This window comes from Puma concolor, chromosome B1, assembly GCF_028749965.1.
Source record: "Puma concolor isolate L17-30 chromosome B1, mPumCon1.1.hap2, whole genome shotgun sequence".
Classification (NCBI taxonomy): Eukaryota; Metazoa; Chordata; class Mammalia; order Carnivora; family Felidae; genus Puma; species Puma concolor.
The window spans coordinates 196,117,680-196,130,978 of NC_141670.1; the positions used below are offsets into that span (position 1 = coordinate 196,117,680).

Sequence of the window (13,299 nt, forward strand, 5' to 3'; positions counted from 1 at the left end):
CCTACTTCAGAGCATTGAAGCAATATAACCTGAGCTCGAAGTTTCATTTCAGTCAATTTAAATTCTTTGTGACATGTGGAAGACCACTGAGAGTTTAATCAGTGCTTAGCAAACGCCTACACATTTTCTAAGGTGCCTTAGTGGATATAAAGGTGAATAAGATAGTTTTCCCTCAAGGACTTGTAGCAAAGAAGAAGATAATGTATACCATATTCTGTTGCTGTGTGTTACTTGTGTCTACTCTTTAAAAAAAGTTTTTTTTTTATGTTTATTTATTTATTTTGAGAGAGAGACAGAGTGACTAGGAGAGGGGCAGAGAGAGGAGAGAGAGAGAGAGAGAGACAGAGAGAACCCCAGGTGGCCTCCGCTCTGCCAGCACAGAACCCAGTATGGGGTTGAACTCACAAAACCATGAGATAAAGACCTGAGCTGAAATCAAGAGTCAGATGCTTAATGGAGCCACCCAGGCACCCCTATTTGTGTCCACTGTTTAAGGCATTTCAAACGAAGATTCTGTGGGGATCAAAGTAGAGACAGAGAGAGAGACCTCTCATTCAATTGTAAATGATCACAGAATGTAATGAAGAGGGTCACCTGGATGGCCCAGTAGAGCATCTGACTCTTGATTGCAGTGTTGTGAGTTCAAGCCCCATATTGGGTATGGAGCCTACTTAAAAAAAAATTTTTTTTGTAAATGAAGAGATGACATTGAGTTGAATCTTGAATAAAAATGAAGGATTTTGGTAGGTGGCAGTGGGAAAAGGTACCATTGCAAACAGTGGGGAGGACTTGAGCACACAGTAGTAGAACACTGTTGGAGCTGCTGTTAGGTTCTTTTGCTGTTATGGCTCTTCTCAGCCTTAATAATATGCAATAATTATTTTGTCTTTGATACGAACTTTTAGAAATTGATTATGTGTTTCTCTTTTACTCTATAATAGACTTGAATTTTATCAGGGCTCTTCAAAAAAATTATTTTTGATGTTTATTTATTTTTGACAGAGAGCATGAGCAGGGGAGGGACAGAGAGAGAGGGAGGCACAGAATCTGAAAGCAGGTTCCAGGGTCTGAGCTGTCAGCACAGAGCGCAATGCGGGGCTCGAAGTCACAGACCGCGAGATCATGACCTGAGCTGAAGTTGGGTGCTGAACTGACTGAGCCACCCAGGCGCCCCTAGGGCTCTTTAATAATGGGGTGCTAGACAAACTAAACAATGAGTTCATCTAACGTAAAGCCTAATACACCCTCTTTTCTCCTAAGTATGATCTTTAGCAGATTAAGTTGGACTCAATAGGGAATGTTTACAGGAGACTTGTATCCAGTTTGGTTGTAGTGAAGGATATGTATTGGGCAATAGTAGAATATGTCTATAGAAGTAGGTTGAGGGTATATAAATGGAAGGTAGAAAAGCAGAAAAATAGTATTTTTCGAGTTGCCTTCTATATTCTCTCTTTGTTCTTTAAGCAGTTAGGTCATTATAAAAAGGTATATACAGTGTGTATATATATATTATATATATATATATAATATATATATTTAAAGTTTGTTTATTTTGAGAGAGATTGAGTGGGGGAGAGGCAGAGAAAGCCGGGGACAGAGCATCTGAAGCAGGCTCCATGCTGACAGCAGAGAGCCCGATGTGGGGCTTGAACTCATGAACTGCGAGGTCATGAGCTGAGCCAAAGTTGGACACTTAACCAACTGAACCATCCAGGCACTCTTAAAAAGGTATATTTATTTCAGATATACCCCACATGGTTTAATAACTTATAAAAACGTTTGTAGTTAAAACTTTTATAAATAAAATCCTATTTTAAATCTACAGGAAAGTTAGCTGAAAGGGATCTTCGTAAAGGTTTTTGGGAAGAAAATAATTCTCTGCTAATTTATTGTCATTGATACTAGAATTTGGCCTGCTAAAAATCTTTAAGGGGTGCAGCATTACACTTATTCTTTCATTATTTGGGATTTTCTTTTCTCTTTTTAACTTAAAATGAGTCATGGTATTGTATTGGGGATTTTGAAAAATGTGGAATGTCTGTAGAAGTAATTTAATGCCATTATATACCCTTAAAGTTTTACAAAAAGCAAAGCACTGTTGAGTAGTATTGGAATCGAGTAGCCAGAGTTTAGAGGTTTTGATCTTTGAGCGTGATCTACTTGTACTGCCTTCTTAAGTTCTAGATAGACCATGTGTGAGAAGTTCCATATTTTACTTTCTCTTTTTTTGTCAATAAAATCTTTAGCAGATTAAATTGATCTCTTTCTTCTTAGAGCAAAGAAGGGTGGAGGGGAGACATTCGTTAGCTCAGAGAGGTAGCTCTTCTCAGCACCTAGGTTCTATTACATGTTTTATAGGACCCACTTGGAGCTCTGTTAGGTTATTAAGTGTTCTTACACAAAGTGTTGGAGAAAATGCCAGTGAACCATGGTTCACTGACTTTTGGGACAGACAGTCTTGGTGTAGGTTGATACTGGTTTTTTGATTTTTGTTTGTTTTTGATACTGTTTTTCCCCTGTATAACTGGCTTTGTCTAAGACACTTAAACTGAGGCTTATATAAGATGAATAGGTGACGCATGGTAGGTTTTCACTAAGTAGTAGCAGTTCTGCAGTAATTGTTACCTTTTTTTAATGTTTTATTTTTTATTATTTTTTTTAAGTTTTGAGAGAGGGTATGAGCAGGGGAGGTGCAGAGAGAGGGAGACAGAGGATTGGAAGTGGCTCCTTGCTGACAGCAGAGAGCCCAATGCAGGGGCTCAAACTCATGAACCCATGAGATCATGACTTGAGCCAAAGTCAGAAGCTCAACCAACTGAGCCACAAGGCACCCCTGATTAGTTTTGATATGAGCCTTTGGAAACTGATTACATGTTTTCTCTTTTGCCCTGTGATACAGTAGAGCCTTGAACAGCATGGATTTGAACTGTGTGGGTCCACTTAGACACAGGGTTTTGTTTTGTTTTGTTTTGTTTTGTTTTGTTTTGTTTTATAAATATAGTACAGTGCTGTAAATATATTTTCCCTTCCTTATGATTTTCTTTATAACATTTTATTTTTTCTAGCTTCCTTTATTGTAGGGATGCAGTATATAATACATATGTAACATGTAAAACATGTGTTAATTGTTTATGATATGGGTAAGGCTTCCAGTCAAAAGTGAGCTATTAGTAGTTAAGTGTTTGGGAGTCAAAAGTTACACTCAGATTTTCTACTGTGTGAGGTGGGGATTGTTGGCATGCCTGACCTTCATGTTCTTTAAGGGTCAGTGTAGATTTGAATGTTACCAGACTTACTTATTGATTTATTTAGAGAGCATGTGTGCACCAGTGGGGTAGGGGCAGAAAGAGAGGGAGAGAGAATCCCAGGCACGCTGTCAGCACAGAGCCCTACGTGGGACTCAGTCTCACAAACTGAGATCATGATCTGAGCCGAAATCACGAGTTGGACACTTAACCGACTGAGCCACCCAGGGGCCCCTTACCAGATCTCTTTAATAATCAGATGGTCAGATATTTTATGATGAAGAATTTACCAAGCACAAAACCTAATACTTCCCTACCATTATAAAAGATACTTAATATGAGGTTATTACAAAAATCTTTCAGAAGTCCTGTACCAAGAGTGTTTCCCCCTGAGGTAACTCCTGCCATTATGGTTGGGCTGCTGTGCATCATTCCATTAATTTTCTGTGTATTCAAACCCAAATGCATAGACTGTAGTTAAAGCAATAAAAAGCAAAAGACAACCATATTCTCATTTTGTTCCTTTTTAAACTTTTTACTATATATATATTTATTTTTATTTTTATTTTATTTTATTTTATTTTTTACTGTTTATTTTTGAGAGAGAGACAGCATGAGCAGGGGAGGGGCAGAGAGAGAGGGAGACACAGAGACACAGAATCTAAGCAAGCTCCAGGCTCCCAGCTGTCAGCATAGAGCCTGACGTAGGTCTTGAACTCACAAATTGTGAGATCGTGACCTGAGCCAAAGTTGGACGCTTAACCAACTGAGCCACCCAGGTGCCCATATTGTATATATATATATATTTAAAATGTTTACTTATTTATTTTGAGAGAGAGCACGAGCAGAGGAAGAGCAGAGAGAGAGTGCGTGCAAGAGGGAGAATCACAGACAGGTTCTGGCTTTGTCAGCCCAGCCCGGGGCTTGTTGCCCAAGCCCAGGACTTGAACCTGTGTACTGTGAGAGCATGACCTGAGCCAAAATCAAGAGTCAGGCACTTAATTGATTGAGTCATCCAGGCTTCTTTATTGTGTTTTTTATATATGTATTCCTGATGTGGCTTTAGTTGTGTTTGAATGTAACTTGGTTTTAAAGTAAAAGGAATTTTTGGTTCAATTTAAAACCTGAAATTCATTTCCAATACCATTATCATTTTCATTACTACTGTGCCGTATTATAACTTATTTGTGGCTCTGTTTAGTTACTTTTTCTCTTCCTTCCTCCCTTTTCCTTCCTTCCTCTTTCTTTCTTTCTTTCTTTCTTTCTTTCTTTCTTTCTTTCTTTCTTTCTTTCTTTCTTTCTTTCTAATTTTTATTTAAGTAATGTTTACATCCAACATGAGGTTCAAATTCACAACCCTGAGAACAAGCCTGGTACCTCTCAGTTGAGTTTTCAACGTGACCAGTTTTATTGTCCAAAGAATGAAATAAGACATATGACCATTTGTAATATTTCAGAACTGTGGTGATGTCTGAGGAAATGGCAGTTTTCCTGTGTTTCTTTAGTTTTGTTGGTATATTTTTAAATAAGCCAGAATTTATTAAAAATTCTGCATAGTTAAAAACCAATTTCAAAGGGAGTCAAAATTTTTGATGAATCTAATTAAGATGTTTCTTCTATTTGCTTTCAGTGAAAAAGGGTTTAGAAACTTTCTGGTAAGGTTTAGAAAATGCTAGAAAGGGGCATATTTCATCTAACAGAAGAATTATAGGACTTTGTTTGAATGCTAAAGAGTTTCTACCCCTACTTCCCTCCAAGGCAGGAAGTGAATTCCTAAGTGAAATTTGAAGAAAAGCATGAAAGTGATTTTTAGTTGTTACTTCATAGTGTGAGTTTGGCACTTATTATTAAATTTTAATACTATTAACCTTAGAAATAACAAATAAAAACTTTACTGCTATTGGGAATGGAAATAAATTGCATTTCTGCCTTATGGTTTACAGGTAGTGGTGAGGAGTTTACATATGAGATATCCTTGAAATAAACACTTTGAGTTTGAATTTAAGGAAGAATTAATTTTGATAACGGGGAACCACATAGGAATATCTCATCTAATATCATTTAGACTGGTAGCTAACTGAAAAAGTCTGCAATCTGAGTGCAGATGACTTCTTTAGTTTCCTGAAGGAATCTTTCTAAATCATTTAGATATTTATTGAGCACCTACTAGATAACTTGCACTGTTCTAATTGCTATGGATCCAGAGTAAATAAGACACATTCCCAGCTTTCATAGAGTGTATAATTTAGTGGTAGAAATAGTCCGTAAACATGTAATATCAGACTGAATGTTCTGAAGAAAAGTAAAGTTAGTTTATAGAGAATACAGAGAATGCTCCTTCATATTTGATAGACAGGAAAGGCTTTGAAAAGAGCATTTTTTGAGTAGAGATTGGAATAAAGTTAGTGCATTTTATGTGCATTTCTTGGGAAAAAGGCTAAGGAAATAAATGCAAATTTAATTTTTAAAAACAATTTTTGTATTATGTTGGTTTAAAAATTATTTCAATTACATTAATAAGTACAATTGATGTCAGTAGGTTTGAGAACAGATATAACTCATGCACTCATACAATTTAATGTATGGGAACAGAGGTGCTAATTGGGAGCTGTCAGGATATCCTGCGTTAGTCATTATGTTCTGTTCAGGGATGGGATAGCAATTAGTTCTGGCAAATTGGTTATATAGGGTTTGTGACAAGAGAATTGACTATAAAAATGTACATTGAAAAATCAAGATTAAAAAAAATTATTTTATTTTGAGAGAGAGAGTGCATGTGTGTACAGGAGAGGGGCAGAGAGAGGGAGAGAGAGAATCCCAAGCACGTTCCATGCTGTTAGCCTGGAGCTCAGTGCAGGTTGATCTCATGAACCGTGAGATCCTGACCTGAGCTGAAATCAGGAATTAGACACTTAACCAACTGAACTACTCAGGTGCTCCTGGTCTTACTTTTTTTGTTCAGTCAGGTATTCTCTGTCATTTAATTGATGTATTTAGACCATTTACATTTAATATAATTATTGATATTGTTAAACTTATGCCTACCATCTTGCTCTTTGTTTTCCTCTTGTTTCATCTTTTCTTGTTCTGTCTTATCCTGACTTCTTTTGGATTTATTAAGTACTTTTTAGCATCTTGTTTTATTTCTCCTATTGGCTTGTACCTCATTTACTTAATATTTGCTCCAGGGTTTGTATGCATTTTAAGAAAAAAAATTATGGTAAAGTATATGTTCTATAGAGGTTACCATTTTAGCTATTCTTTTTTTTTTTTTAATGTTTATTTATTTTGAGAGAGAGCAAGAGAGAAAGAGCACGCACAGGGAAGGAGCAGAGAGAGAGGGAGAGAGAGAATCCCAAGCAGACTCCATGCTGTCAGCGCGGAGCCCTATGCGGAGCTCAGTCTTGTGAACCATGAGATCATGACCTGAGCTGAAATCAAGAGTTGGATGCTTAACCGACTGAGCCACCCAGGTGTTCCACCATTTTAGCCATTCTTAAGTGTACATTTCAGTGGCATTAAGTACATTTGCAGTGTTGTGTAGCCTTCACCACTATACAGTTCTAATTTCAAGACTCAAAACAGAAACTCTATAACTATCAAGCAGTAACTCCTTGTTCTTCCTTCGCAGCCTCTGGTAACTTCTATTTTACTTTCTGTCTCTGTGTATTTGCATCGTTTCTATATCCTAGATACATCATATAAATGGAGTCATAACACTTGTCCTTTTGTGTCTGCCTGTTTCACTTAGCATAGTGTTTTCAAGGTTCATCCATGTGGTAGCATGTATCAGAACTTCATCCTTTTTATAGCTGAATAATACTCCAGTGTATTTATGCATCATTTTATTTATCGATTGATGTCATCATTAGACACTTGGACCCTTTATACCTTTTAGCTGTTGAGTAATGCTGTTGTAAAAATTGGCATACAGGTGTTTGAGTCCCTGTTTTCATTTCTTTAATTTCTTTCAGTAGTTTAAGTTTTCAGTGTTTAAGTCTTTTGCCTTTTCAATTAAAATCATAAGTATTTAAAATTTTTGATGGTATTGTAGATAGAATTTTCTTAATTTCCTTTTCTGATTGCTCATTGCTAGTATATAAAAATATAATTGATTTTTGCATGTTGATTTTGTATCCTACTTTGCTGAATTTATTAGCTCTAACAGTTTTTTGTATGAATTTTTTAGAGTTTTCTACATGTAAGATCTTTCTACAAAGATAATCTCACTACTACTCCCCTTCCAATCTGGGTGTCTTTTATTTATTTATTTTTCTTATCTAATTGCTCTGGCTAGAACATGAAGTGCTATGTTAAATGGCAGTGTCTTTGGTAATTAAAATGATAGACTTTATTTTCTTACACTTCTAGAGGCTAGCTTTCCAAATCAAGGTATTGGCCAAACTATACTCCCTCTAAAATGTCTAAGGGAGGATCCTTCCTTAACTCTTTCAGGTTCTGGTAGACCTGTGTTTTGATTGGCTAGTGGCAACATAACTCCAGTCTCTGTCTATGTCTTCACATGGCATTTTCTGTTATGTCCAAATTTTCCTCTTCTTACAAGGACACCAGTCATATTGGATTAAGGTCCACCCCCGTGACCTGATCTTAACTTGATTAAATTTGCAAAGCCCTTATTTCCAACCAAAGTCACACTTATAGATGCCAGGTGTTAGGACTTCAGCATATTTTTAGGGGGAGAGAGGTGATAACAATTTAATCCATAATACCAAGGTATTTTTTTTTTTTTTTTTTTTTTTGGTGGTGGTGGTAGTGGTAATACTGCTTTATTTAGGCTAATCTAGTTGTGTCTTCAAGTCCACTAATCATTTCTACAGTGTCTAATCACTGCTAATCTCAGTGTATTTTTATTTCAGAAATTGTATTTTTCATCTGTAGTACAGAACTTTCATTTGGTATGTTCCCCTCCATATATATATGTATATACACACACATAAACATATAATAATATATGTAAATATACAAAAGCATACAAAGCCATTAATATATGTGTTTTTTTGGTTCTTTTATGTTTGTATGGTTTTTAAATCCTTGAGCATATTTAAAATATAAAACTGTTTTAAAGTCATTGTCTATTAGTCCTATCATTATCATTTATTGGTCTGTTTCTATTGATTGATTTCCTTCCTGATCTTTGAAAATCTAGTAGTTTTTGATTGGATACCAGATAATGTGAATTCTACATTGTTGAATTCTGGATTTTGTTCTATTCCTCTAAAGATTACTATTTTGGAATCATTCCCTGGTCTGTATTGTTTCTGTAACTTCTGTATATTTCTGTAACTTTTTGTTTTCTTATTGCATATATTGTCAATACTTTGTTTAAATATTTCTTTCCCCAGTTGAGGGCAGAACCTGTGTTTTATTCATCCTGCATTTTATGGGTTAGGCTTGTGTCTGACATACTTGGACATTGGTGGTAAAAAGCAGACTAGAGTGATCTCCCTAGAATGCATTTCTTATTACTTGTTATTACTCTTCCATCTAAACCTTTCAGTGAGTTCAGTTGCACTTTGGTTAAGTCTAAATTCTTGGCCTTTGCTTACCTCTGTAGTTTATATCTTATTTCTTAAATCTCTGAATTTTGATTTGGTCACATCCTCACCCCTGCCCAAAAAAAAAAAAAAAAAAAGACAAGAAACAGACATCTCTCACACACACACACACACACACACACACACACACACACACACCCCCATCCTATCTTTAGCCATATGCATCTATTTTCTCTTCCTCCAAGGCACCATATTTCTTACATTTAGATATTTGTATTTGCTTTCTCTGTCTGTAACATACATTTATTGGCCAATTTCTGTTTTTTTCTATCACAGTTTAAATGTCCCTTCTCAAAGGAAACCTTTTTGGGTCCCTCTCCTTCCCCCATCAGTGCCCTTCTGTGTGTTCCTGGGAGACCGTACATCATATGGTATTATAATTGCATATTTATTTTTGACTTGTTTGATTTCACATTAAGCTCAATGAGAGCCTCTCTTGACATCTTTTTTTTAAAATAATTTTTTTAATTACATTTTATTTATTTTTGATAGAGACAGAGCACAAGTGGGGGAGGGACAGAGAGAGAGGGAGACACAGAATCCGAGCAGGCTCCAGGCTCCGAGCTCCAAGCTGTCAGAACAGAGCTGGACATGGGGCTCGAACTCACAAACCGTGAGATCATGACCTGAGCCGAAGTTGGACGCTCAACTGACTGAGCTAGCCAGGTGCCCCTTGACATCTCTTTTAAGATAGACTGTTTTAGTTTTCAGAACTTTATATTGTACAGAAAATTAATGTTCTCAGTTTTGTTCCTGATATTTTTTTAGCTCTGCCATTGTCATTTTAGCTCACTTCTCATTTTATCCTATTTATATTAATGTTTTTATTCTAGGATATGCCATTAGGGTTTCATTTTAACTGACATGTAATTCACTTACCATTAAATTCATTCTTTTAAAGTGTACAAATCAGTGGTTTTAGTAGATTTACAAGGTTGGCAAGCATCAGCACTAATTCAGAAACATTTTCTTCATACCATAGGGAAATTATATACTGTTTAACAGTTATTCCCCTTTGCCCCCAGCCCCTAGCAACCTCCGATCTACTTTGTCTCTATGCCTATTCTGCCTGTTTTGGATATTTCATGTAAATAGATTCATCCAGGGGCACCTGGGTGGCTCAGTTGAGGATCCGACTCTTGATTTCTGCTCAGGTCATGATCTCATGGTTTGTGGGTTAGAGCCCCATGTAGGGCTCTGCACTGACAGCGCTGAGCCTGCTTGCAGTTCTTTCTCACCTTCACTCTCTGCTCCTCCCTGGCTCATGCTCTCTCTGTGTCTCTCTCTCAAAAGATATAAACATTTAAAAAATCGATTCGGGGTGCCTGGGTGTCTCAGTCAGTTGGGCGTCTGACTTTGGCTCAGGTCATGCTCTCACAGTTCGTGGGTTCAGGCACCACATCAGGCTCTGTGCTGACAGCTCAGAGCCTGGAGCTTGCTTCGGATTCTGTGTCTCTATCTCTCTGTCCCTCCCCTGATCGTGCTCTGTCTCCATCTCTCAAAAATAAATAAACATGAAAAAAAATGTTTTTAAGTAATAAAAAAATAGATTCATATGCTATGTGGCCTTTTGTGTCTAGCCTTTTTCACTTAGCATGATGTTTTCAGGGTTCATCCATTTGGTAGCATGTGTCAGTAGTTTATGGCTATATAATGTCTGTTTATCCATTCATTTTAATTAATTAAAATTTGGGTTGCTTCCACTTATTGGCTATTATGAATGATGCTGCTGAGAACATTTCTTTGCAAGTTACCATGTGAACATATGTTTTCAGTTGTCTTGGGCATATGCCTAGGAGAAGTGTTGGGTCGTATGCTCTCTGAGGAACTGCCAAAACTAGTCCGTAATTTTCTTGATAATTTTCATTTAGTCTGTAGGAGAATGAAGATTATAGTTCCAAGATTTAGTACTTCTTTCTAAGAATTGAGTTACTGTTAAGTTCTTCTACAGAAAAATTTCATAGACTTGTTTATTGAATGTCTTGAGGAAAAATGTAAGAAGTTTTTCTCAGGTAAATTACTGCTGCCTAAGTAGGAGGTTAGTTACCGTGTTTTATAGAAATTCTTGAATTTTGTCGTTATCAAATTGGAAGATCTGTTAATAGTGGTCCAGTAGGCCATAGGAATATATAATTTTCATAGATTAATATATTCTAATTGTTGGATTGTTTCTCTTACAGGGTTTTGACTCTGGGAGGAGGGCTGCCTTATTTGGAGCACCTTAATCTCTCTGGTTGTCTTACTGTAACTGGTGCAGGCTTGCAGGATTTGGTCTCAGCATGTCCTTCTCTAAACGATGAATACTTTTACTACTGTGACAACATTAACGGTAATGCCTTTTAATAATGAGATAATTTTGAAGGAATGGATTTAAAAAATTTTAGCAGTTCTGATAATTCTTAGGGTTTGTATTTAATTTTCTAGATTTGTAATTACCAAACTGTTTTACTTCCAGTGGTAGTCCTTTACATTTGATAAAATTAAAAAATCACATGTTTTCATTAATTAGCTCCTATAAAGGTAAGTTTTTCTTGCAGATGGGTATTTCAAATATCTATCATGCCAGGTTTTTGGAATATGTAGCAGTTTAATACATTCTTAAATGGTAAGTTGTAGAAATACTAAAATTCTTATAAAATTTTGGGAAACTCTTCTAGTGATGTAGCACTCATTAACAATTTAGATGTATTGATGTTCTAGATACACTGTTTTCTTAGGGATGATCACTCAGTTTTCTCGGGGGACAACTTTAAAAAATGCAGTTGGAAAAGGAGGACTTTGGTAATGGGAACCTCTTGGGGATCCTGGCTCTGGTTCCAAATCAATCTCATGGAAGTTTGAGGTGGGGTTGCCATGTGATATCGAAGAGGCTGAGTTGCTTTAGACATGACTAAAATTCCTATAGTGTTATGGAGATTGGTTCCTGAACCTACTTTTAACAGTCATTAGATAAATACCTATTTTGATTGTTTTGTTTTTTTTCTTAAACCTTCCCTACCCTGTGAACCTGTTGAGTATGTTTTTTCAAGGTATTCGATGCCCTTTTGGGCTTTTGATAGTCACTAGGAGAGACTGAAGTTTCTAGAAGCATATAAAAAGCTCCTCCTCAATTATTAGTAAGCAAATCACCCCCTGTATTTATAACTGGAAAAATATTTGTATAGTTCAGATTCTGCTGTGCACCTTTTTACACCATAAACTGTTCCTTGAAAGCCTGTGTCATCTTAAGATGACAGGAATATCAGCTGAGTTTCTCTCAGGGAGAACAATTGACAGGAGCCAGGAAGACTGGAGGAATGGTCTCTTTAATGACATACTTGTAGGCAGAGAAGTTAGCAAATTGCTATTTCTGGGAGATTAGATTTTCCTTAAATACATATAAAGAGACAGGAGATTGAAGCTCTTTTATTTGTGGAATCACATTGGTCACGCAGGAGATGACTTCTCTTGTTCTTGAAGTAGCAACACTAAATAGGAGCATTTCTTTGCCTTCAGTGTATAATCCAGGAATGGTGAGAATGAATGTCATTTTAGTTGCAGACTCTAAGTGTACAACAAGTAAGTTTGATTGCTTCCATGAACAATTTGCTGCTTTTGTAGATGGCAGTGAATTTGAGATGGGAGATTTTTTTTAATGCACGGCTGTCATTGTACGTGCAGTGTTGTGCTTCCCAAGGTTTATAGGACATATTATGAAAAGTAACCAGTAAGCAGGTATTTTTATAAGAAAACATTCTCATCTTTGTCTTGCACTTGAATTGTCCACAGTTGATTTTAGCATAGGTTATGTTTGTGGGAATAAATGTCACAATTGAATTTGCTAGATTTGTTTTGGGGTATGTACATGTTACAGGGTGGGGGAGATTGGATTTCAGTTCATTTTTATGATCTGCCTGCTTGTTTTGCATGTAAAATTTTTAAAACTTCTTGAAATAATTTAGGTGATGGGGTAAAGTTAAATACTTAAAGTCTTTTGCATTTTGTTAGGATGTTAGAATTTATTTCATCTTAACTGGTTTTGAATATATAAATATTAAAGTGTTCCAAAGGAGCTGCTACATTCCTCTTGTTGAATGTGATTTTTTTTTTTTTGATAAATGAGTGGTAATTTTCAATAAGTGAATTTTAATGAAGATATCTGACTTTGAAAGATTTGAAAGGAAACTGATAGTGTTTGTATAATCCAATATTAAGTCTTCCTTTACAGCTTCTTAAAACATAATTCGGGGGAAATGGAGATCCTTTAAAATTTATAGGATGACTTATCATATTAACTTGTGTTCCGGAGTTCTAGCCAGTTGCTCCTAAAGTAATCTTCTGATAGAATTTTTTCCTTAAAAGGACTTATGGACAACCTAGAAAGTATTAGAATAAAAGTTGCATTGTATCCAGTTTTGCAAGATGACACCATTGATCCAGCCTCTTTTGCTACGACTCAATTTGTACAGTAAATATGTACTGACCACTTATGGGGTCCC

General features: G+C 36.1%; 1 protein-coding gene across 1 annotated transcript in view; it reads left to right on the forward strand.

The window, feature by feature from the left end:
• The window catches only part of FBXL5 (F-box and leucine rich repeat protein 5), a 46,097-nt gene that overhangs the window by 26,916 nt on the left and 5,882 nt on the right, over positions 1-13,299 (forward strand). Inside the window, exon 10 of the mRNA XM_086705408.1 lies at positions 11,002-11,150. Coding sequence (XP_086561534.1) covers positions 11,002-11,150 — 149 coding nt within the window. The remainder of the gene's footprint in view (positions 1-11,001; positions 11,151-13,299) is intronic.